This window comes from Solanum stenotomum, chromosome 5 (assembly GCF_019186545.1).
Source record: "Solanum stenotomum isolate F172 chromosome 5, ASM1918654v1, whole genome shotgun sequence".
NCBI classification, from domain to species: Eukaryota; Viridiplantae; Streptophyta; class Magnoliopsida; order Solanales; family Solanaceae; genus Solanum; species Solanum stenotomum.
In genome coordinates, this window is record NC_064286.1 from 16,815,700 (window position 1) to 16,825,135 (window position 9,436).

Genomic DNA, 9,436 nt, shown 5'->3' on the forward strand with positions numbered 1-9,436 from the left:
GGCTCGGTGACGGGAGTTGCAGGCCTAACATCGGTGAACCTAGTGTTAACCATCTGCGGACAGAAGAGTGAAAGAGGTTAGATACCAATTCGGATCGCCAAATACCAATTGGAATCAAGTTATAGCGAAAGAAGACAAGAGAAAATAGAGAGATTTCCTAAAGTCCTATAGACTCTCGAAGAAAAGTACAGACATCTCCGTACCATTCTGCAAGACTCTACTAGACCCATTTTGGTACACCGAAATCAACGAACATAGGACTCTGATACCAACTTTTTCATGACCCTGACCGTCATGATTAGCACCCACACTAACCCTCCGATGGGAGAACCATTAATACTAATTAGTTAACTCAAAAACTACACATTTAAAGATACGGAAGCATGTTTAAATGTAGAAATAAGTATAGTTTCCATAAACTCCAAAAGTCTAGTCAATATACCAAAACTCTAAAAAAAAAACCATAAGTCTAAAGAAAAAGGGGCAAAACCCCAAAAGCTAAAAGAACTGATCATCTAGAGTACTAATCTAAGTACGAATATGAGGGACTGAGCAAAAAGAGAACTCATGACAGCCTTGAAGAACTGGCTCACCCTTGAATTCAATTGTTCATTGATCTCCTAAACGAGGACTGTCAGTAGCCGCCTATAGATGCCCTGTTCTCAACAAAGAAAGAGCAAGTGCAGTATCAGTACACAACCACAGTGTACTGGTAGGATCACACAGCTATTCGAGTAAGTGAAACATATACAAGTAGTTACAACCTAGTAAACATGCATATACAAAATATAAACACATATACCGATTATCAATCATGAATAACTTACCATTCCACATTCTCCTTAACAAGTAATCACGATAATTCAATGGTCCTCTCATGGAATCCATACCAAACTGTTAGTGCACCGGAACGTGGTACCCGATCCAAGTTAGTATGTCGAAATGTGACACCTGTTCCAAGTTAGTATGTTGGAATGTGACACCCGTTCCAATAAGTATGTCGGTATGTGACATCCGATCCCAGTTAGTATGTTGGAACGTTACACCCAATCCACTAAACAAGCCATAATCACAATGGACATTCTCAAAATCATACAATCAAGTGTTGATTCATGGCATTAGGTGTGATCAATAGTGCAACATTCGTATATATACATACATTACAATGAAGCAATTACTAACATACATCACACAAACAAGAAATCAAACCATCACCTACCTCGAGAACAAGCTTGAATCCTCCTACAAAAACTTGATTCTTCCCTTTCCGGATTATTTCCGCTTGTTCTAGGTCTACAAACAATCAATTCAATATGAGGATCAATAATTAAGGTCTAATTTACCCGGAATATGACAATTCAATAACCCAAGACCAAACTCATGATCCTAAGGTGCAGCTAGGGCTTTTTTCCACCATCCAATTCAGTTCAAAAACCCTCCCCCAACAATTTACAATCAAGAATCTAAGTTCTGCGGGTCAAAAAATGGATTAGGGGGGTAAAATCCTTACCTTTAGCACCAAAAATAGTGGAAAACAGTCAGGGAATCGTCTGGGGTTGTCTCCTAGCTCTCAAGAATGAAACTTGCAGAAAATAACGTTTTTGGGATTTAATTCCGACCTAATTCGCGACTGGCGCGCCGTAGCGGGACCCAACCCGCCACAACGGCCCTCACCTTAGCGGCTTGCACGGAAACAGAGAGTCAAAAGTTGAGTTTCAAACCCCCATTTCACAACACACCTTCAACCCATGACACTCAAAAACTACCCATTCACGCTAAGATTAGTTTCGGGAGTTCTACTGGCCCGAATTCAATTCCGTAAAGTCGTACAGGTTCCTTAACTTCTTGGCTATCTACTCATGTGATCAAAATCATGATTCGATCTCTCATCCGTTACCCGATCTCCCTAGACCTTGCTGACTCTGATTTTGTCCAAATTTGGACTAGGCTAGGAATTCTCAAGTTATTACGAAAAAGTTTTCTGACCCAAATTCTTTCCCTGATGGCTTTTCTATAAGGACGGGAACATGTCGTTACACCAATTTTTTTTCACGAAAATATAAACTTAAAGAGTATAAGTAAAATTTAACATAATCTTTAACCAATAAGCATCTCGAACTTTGGATGGTGCATTTTATTATTTTGTATTAAGAGTTAGCCATCTGAGCTCAAAAGTTTCTATTTTTTTTAAAAAAAGTTGACCTCTCAAGGTCAAATTTTTCTCGACCTACAATTTTAGATCGATTTTCTTTATTAACCAACTTTCGAGGTCGTTTTTGACTCTTTTTTTAGTATTGTTGGGGTAAAAATTCAAATTCTAGATCAGATTCAAATGTCGAGAGCAAGAGTCAATGACCAAATCAAAATTCAAGGTTGGATCTTAGTTAAGTTGACATTTAAACCTTGAGTTGATGTCAAAATTTGGGTCTAGGGATAAGGTTGGGAGTAGGGTCTGAGTCGAACAATAACAATAAGAATATTACAATAACAACCATAATAATAATAATTTAAAAAGGGAAATAAAGTTAGGTATCAAACCATAGTCAGGAATCCGGACCTATTTCGTGAGGTTTAAAGAAAGTTTTGAAAAATATTTTCCTAACTTAATGTATGGAAACTATTTTCCTTAAATTAGAGAAAACTAAGTACGAAAAATATTTTTCAAAACATTTAAGTCAACAAAAATGAGACAATTGGAAAAGAAGTTTCTTTATACCAAATACATCCTTGATAAGTGCTCTGTAGAGATTTCAACAGGCTTTACATATTTTAAGGAAAGTGCAATTGATATACCCATAAATTACTCATATTTAATGATGAATAATATGAGTTTGTTTCTGCAAAGTTGGCAGAAAAATAATATGATTTTAATTTGTAGCTTATTTGGACACCATGTTGTGACATGTTTTATCACATGGATAAGCACAGTCAATCGCCTTCACTCCTTCTCTATCAAAATACCAATCTCCAACAGCAAGTGCAACCGGCTGCATATGGTTCAAATGTTTATTTGTCAATGGTGATGTCAAAATGCAAATTATCTATTTCAGTATTCAATACGAATTTATAATCTTAAACGTACCTTGTTATCGATAAGGGGAGAATCGTCAGCAAACCATGTATCCTGCCTCTCGGATTGGCAGTGAGCGAAGCAAGAGTTTATGAATAACCCATTTTGTGTTGAGACACCGAAGCCTTTAATAGCATTTAGCATATCATTTCTGAAATCTGCCCCAAAATGTTTTATCAACATGTGAGTCAGTGGTCTAAGAATATTGACACCACTAGAAATAAAGGTCTTTTCCACCGTGAATCTTTGTATTGTAAAAACAGGATCTTCCCACTCATTTCTCATTAAACCGCATGGTGGGAAACAGATTCTCACTGAAGTACTAAGAAGCTTCCTAATTTTTCCATGTGAAAACAGATGAGTACTATTTTTTTTTTGTCTCTCACGGATTGATTAAAATACCTATGGAATAACCAAGTAACAGGTTTGATTGAAGCATACCTTGTAGAAATTGAATTTGTGATGCAGAACATTTTTCGTAATTACGTTTACAATCATGCCACAACCCATGAGGATCAGCTACTGGAGCAGCCAAACTGGATTGAATCTATAGGAAGTTGCAAGTGAAAAAAATGTCAACATTCCGCAAAGATTGCAATGTATGCAAACACTGAATAGTTGATCTCATTCAATCTCCAAATAGGAGAAAACTAAAAATTCGTAAAAGTTTAAGAATTTACCTGCCAGAAATCATAGGCAGCATTTAGAAGAAATAATGGAGTCTTGATATTGCTGATCAAATTCTGAGGAAAGAAGCACTGAAAGGCACACAAATAGGAATCATATTAGTAACGTGACCTGATACCATATATTGAAAGGGAAAATATATCAAAAGAACTTACAGAGGTTGGATCAAGTTTGTTGGTACAATTACTTGGTAGCATCTTCTGAAGACCCTGTTAAATATTACACGAATTGATACTAAGCAAGGCCCGAAGATTGTTATATACAAATGTCAGTTGCTTAACGAAATTGACCAATATAGAGTTTGAGTTGTCCTAACCTGTACGCTTACTACGCCTTTAAAAACATCTCTGAGTGCGTGCCCACCAGATACATCAGTTCTGTGCATCCACAAAGGACTTGTTACTAAACCTTTATTCTAGAATTGAAGGGAAAAAAAAAGTATATTAAGAGTTTCAAGATTAGGAAAGTACGCATCCAAAAATAATCCGGCATCACTTAGGCACTTCACTTTGGTACTACTTGGGAACAAAGTGCGGAACTCATCGCAATGCAATATTGAAGCTAGACCACCAGCAGAACATCCAGAGAGAAGAGCCTGAAGCACTATTAACAAATAAGATTATGAATGACAAGAGCAAGCAAAATGACAAGGCAAAAAGTGACTTTGACCTGTTGGGCATTTCGCATTCCTTTTGACATTAACTCCGCCATTGCTGCTTCCCATATACGTTGACCTCTAAATTGCAGTAGTGCATCCTGGAGAGATACGTAATATATTTTTTCAAAAAAAAAAAAAAAACAAGGTAGACTAAACAAGCTAGCAATTGTTTTTATGAAAACATATATTACATTTCATACAGTAAGATAATACATTAACTTCAAATGCTTCTTATACTTCCCAACAACAACATTCTTAGTGAAATCCCACAAAGTGTGGTCTGGGAAGGTTAGAATGTACGCAGATCTTACCCATACCTCGTAGAGGTAGAAAAGATGTTTCCGAAAGGCTTCTTATACTTCCCCAAAACGTAAAACCAGTAATAGGTGTATGTGTGGACATCAGATGGTTTAACCTATAGAGATAGATGAATTGTTGGTATCATGGTTATAGGTAAAATTTCTGAAATTTCAGGTAAAAGGGTATTCCAGAGTTCCTGTTGCAGCTCCTGCCTATCTCTTAATTAGTCTCTAAGCAAATTCTCCGAGCATAGAAACAGTCAAGAGGATAAGAGGGAGCTACAAATAGGTGTTATTGAGTTTGAACATAAAGCATTTGCTGATATTTCTTCTTCAAGAAGCAATATGCTCAGACACAGTGTCCCCGCAAGAACATGGTTCTGAAATTACACCTTTATTCGGAACTTTTCAATGAGAAGATGTACTCACAAGCAGATGCAAAAGTTAAGTAGCACCTTCAAAAGATTTTTCTTGATAAGGTAATGTAAATTTCATAAAAAAAAAGTACCAAGGAGGTACTAAATGAACACAAACTACAGCACAGCTGCAACTATTACAATTTCAAAACTTCTATAAAGTCTATGTACTGAATACTGATCTAAGTCCTCTTCCCAACCACCAGCAAGAAGAATATTTATTCATAAATGTCATTTACCTCCACTACTATTCAAACGCCAAAAGAGCAAGAAAAAAAAAAAGACCAGATCACAGAGAATGTAAAGAAAAGAAAATGGTTAAAAGCTACAGCGATTTAGAGTCACCGTGCTGTAGTGTGACAAGTTTCAGCTCTCATTTTTTTCTCCCTCCGTTTACAGATTAACAACACGTTTACATAATCACTGAAAAAGTAAAAAATGAAAATGGTGCATGGTCTTACAAACCTTATTTTCACTGTCCCCTGTAAAGGAGGCCCCATCGCAATAACGAACTTTTACTCTATTCCAGTTAAAAAAATCTGCATTCACAGAAGAGACAGTAAGGAAAAGCCCTTAAATGCATAATATATAACATGCATGGGGTGTGTTTGGCAATTGTTTTATGTTCCATTGGTCAAATTTTTTGGAGAACATCTTCTCTAGTAAAACAAGTTACTTAAAAAATGAAGAAAATGACTTTTTTAGTGGAAGTAGGGAAAACCTATGTCTTCGGACTCTCCAAAAACGTTGTTGTACCTGTGTCGAATCCCCAACAAATGTTCTACTTTTGGAGGATCCAACTAGCAACTGTTGACATTTTTGAAAAATCCGAGCAACATAGGGGAAAACAAGTTCCACAAGGGGCATTCCACATTCATTTTCCCTCGGAAACAAGAAGTTCTGGCCTGGGAGATTATGTCCTCCCCAGTCCCCACCCTACAACACACCTCATTTTCACCCCACCCACCCCACACTCCAAGAATATTTATCTAAATTCTATACAAATGCTTTTCTGATAATATTTTTTGCTTATAAACCAAACACAAGAAAATAAGTAATAAATACACTTGTTATCCTGAAAAAAAAACATTTTCCATAGAAAAATTTTCCTTCCCACCAAAGATACCCATAGTGTAAATTACTATCATCAGAGGACCTGGATTTTCTTCAGCCTTGTTACTCAAAATCCCAGTAAATTGAATCTGTTTTTCCATGAATTTTGATGAGCCACGCCTGGTCGTTTTGCGGAAAACACAATTTCTGACGGTGTTACACCATCCTCCACCCTGCCACACGAGGTGTATCACTCAGTTAAGGTTCTGAATCAGTAAATGCAATTATGGAGTTCGCAAATTGCGTATAATGCTAGATTTAGAACATACGTAAGAGTAGAATTCCACAATCATGATCAGAGACTGTCATATGTACCAAACTGTTATGTTAAAGATCAAAAAAAAAAAAAAAACTCCTCAATGACATTTGAGATGAGGTCGGCTATTTTAGTCCAATATTATAAAAATAGTAATTTTTAACCACAATCTATCAATTAAGCCTGGATGACAATTAAAAATAGGTAAGACAACAACATCCAACAACAAACCAACTTTGATGAATGGTGACAGCTAAGTGAGCATTAAAAGAGCAAGTTGTAAGTGAGCAATAAATCAAGAGAGGTGTCTAGTATACCTCCAATTGAATGAGCCAACTGTTTGCCCCTGACCCAGAACCAGCATGTATGTGATAACCTGGTAGAGTTCCATCCAGACACACTGTAAAAACAAAATTAATCTTAATCAACCAATCGTTTTCATTGAGCTAAAAGAAAAGCAGTGGGAGAAAGAGTGAAAAAAATGTTAAGAAAAGATTCAAAAAACTAAAATCTGGTGCAAGATCTAAACCATCAGGTAAAAAATATACACAAATCAAGAGTAAAGTAGACAATGCATATATTAGATGTGTGTTTTACCAGCTCCTTTAGCAGCAGCTCCCTGTATGAGGGTAAGAGCAATCAAAAGAGGAGTGGGAGTAATGGCACCATCACCAGTAGAGGTTTTGTTGAAAATGAAATCTTCAAATTCATATGAATCTATCCATTTGCTAAGCATCAAAAATCCAACAAAAACTACACCCCAAAACCCCCTCACAATCTCCGCCATTTTTTTATTTTTAGTTAGATATAAACGAGAACAAAGAAATGAACAATGGTTGTAGTCACATGTTTTTAGATTTATTTATATATACACGAAAAACAAGTAACAAAGCTAGATCTCCGACACAGATTTGTTAACGGATGGGAATGTGTGTGGGGGCGCCAAATTGGAAAGTTAATTACACTTTCGTCTATCTTTACTTGTCCGCTTTATTATTTTTAATGTTCATTAATATATTCATCTATTTGTTCGCTATATTATTTTGGAATATTCATTAATATTAATTTAATATATAAAATCAATAAATAATTTATCATGTATGCATGTTGTGTCCATTTTATCCTTGCTATTAAGTATTATTCATATTACATATATTTTTAATAAGGGTGATTTGGTAAATATTATCCCTAATTCATGTACAAGTCAATCGTGAATAATTATTGTTGAACAGAAAAAGTGATATTTTTATTTATGGGAAATCATTTTGACCACAAAAGTTTGACTCAAAATTTGACCAAAATGGCAAAAAGACATATTCACGCTATAAACTAGTTTATTTTTGGACAATTTTACCCTTTAACTTAAAGATTGAACAAGTTCATCAATTATGTTTCCAACCCATTGAAAATAATTAATAAAATTAAATTATTGATGATTTCTTAGTCAAACATGGAAAAGGAACCACAAAGTCCATTAAAGAAAACACAAGTTTCACCCATTCTTTTTTCTTGAAATTTCCAGAATTTGGAAAAAAATATTGTTTTACAAATATTAATTAAAATGTGACAGCAGTAGTAAAAAAAAATACTTCATTTGTGTCTTATTCTCTTTTTCAGTTTTTAAATTTCCTCCTTTTTACTTATTCTTTTTTGGTTATTCATTTAACATTTCTTATTTCTTATTGATAAAAATGAGAAAATTTAAAAAGTACAAAAGACTATTAAAGTGTAGATTATTTGTTTTAGTTTATAATTTCTAATCATGAAAAGATAAATCATATCTAAATTTAAATGTTAAAAATCTATATCCGTAAAACATAAAATTAAAAATCTGAAACTGTCCAAGTTGGCAAAACAATTACTCCTATTTATTTGAAGCAGTTGTTGTTACACAATGATTTTCTAGAAAAAAATTAAATAATAAAAATGTATTTTATCTGATTATACTTCGTTCATCTTTACTTTTTCAATGTCCACTATACTATTTTGAAATATCCAATAATACTTATTTAATTTATAAAAACAATAAATAATTTGTCATGTATTCATGTTATGTCTATTTTATCATTACTATTAAGTACTATTCATATTTCAATATTGAGATGACATATATATATATATATATATATATATATTATATTTAATAAGGGTGATATGGTAAAAATTATATGTATCATTTATTGTTTGTTAATCTATGTACATGTCTATCGTGGACAATTATTGTTGGACAAAAAGAGTAATATTTTTACTTATGGGAAAATCCTTTTGACCAAAAAAATTTGACCCAAATTTGTCCAAAATAGAAAAAGGACATACTCACAATGTAAACTAGTTTCTTTTTGGATAGTTTTACCCTTTATCTTAAAGAGTGAATAAATTCTTCAATTATGTTTCCAGTGCATTGAAAATATAATTAATGAGATTAATTATGGAAAATTACTTAACTACACATCATTTATTATCATATTTTCTTATTTTCCCTACTATTTCAAAAAAATATAAAAAATCCCTTATTTTTCTTCTATCATCTCCTTTTTTGGATACATTAATTTGAAATCTCATACCCATGATTTTCCTTCCTTTTTTAACGCTACAAATATCTCCATAATTACATCAATTAATCTATTTTTGAATTTCAAATCTTTTCTATTTCCAATTAATTATTTCAAATTATTCAAGAGGTAGATTTATTTCCATCACTTCAATTTTTGATTTCTTGTATTTTATTTTTTTTATTTTTTCATCTTAAAAAATAAAAATAAATTACCTCCGCCCCCTGCCCCCATTGAAATCTTATTTAACCTTTGCAATTTTAGTTAATCATATCGTCGTTGAAAAATTTTGTTCAAAACTATTTATTTTCTTTTAATGTATCTACTATTGAAAAACATCCAAAAAAAAAGAAGAAAAAAGTTGGATCTGCCATTGCACAACCAT

The 9,436-nt window shown here is 33.6% G+C and overlaps 1 protein-coding gene across 1 annotated transcript; it reads right to left on the reverse strand.

The window, feature by feature from the left end:
- Positions 1-2,693: 2,693 nt before the first annotated feature.
- Positions 2,694-7,318, reverse strand: LOC125865943 (pectin acetylesterase 10-like). Its single transcript, XM_049546212.1, has 12 exons — positions 7,097-7,318; positions 6,817-6,899; positions 6,287-6,416; positions 5,596-5,669; positions 4,427-4,513; positions 4,228-4,352; positions 4,074-4,134; positions 3,913-3,966; positions 3,751-3,828; positions 3,512-3,617; positions 3,083-3,228; positions 2,694-2,987 (listed from the first exon to the last, which is right to left on the reverse strand). The coding sequence occupies exons 1-12, from the start codon at positions 7,284-7,286 to the stop codon at positions 2,880-2,882; spliced, it is 1,242 nt and encodes a 413-aa protein (XP_049402169.1). The 5' UTR covers positions 7,287-7,318; the 3' UTR covers positions 2,694-2,879.
- Between the last annotated feature and the right edge of the window lie 2,118 nt (positions 7,319-9,436).

Excerpts from the sequence above, each read along its gene's own strand:
- LOC125865943 (XM_049546212.1), bottom strand. The coding sequence starts at position 7,286 with ATGGCGGAGATTGTGAGGGGGTTTTGGGGTGTAGTTTTTGTTGGATTT. Across the intron at positions 4,135-4,227 it reads GCCGGATTATTTTTGGATGC|AACTGATGTATCTGGTGGGC; the intron begins GTACTTTCCTAA and ends GTGGATGCACAG. Across the intron at positions 3,967-4,073 it reads AAGGCGTAGTAAGCGTACAG|GGTCTTCAGAAGATGCTACC; the intron begins GTTAGGACAACT and ends AATATTTAACAG.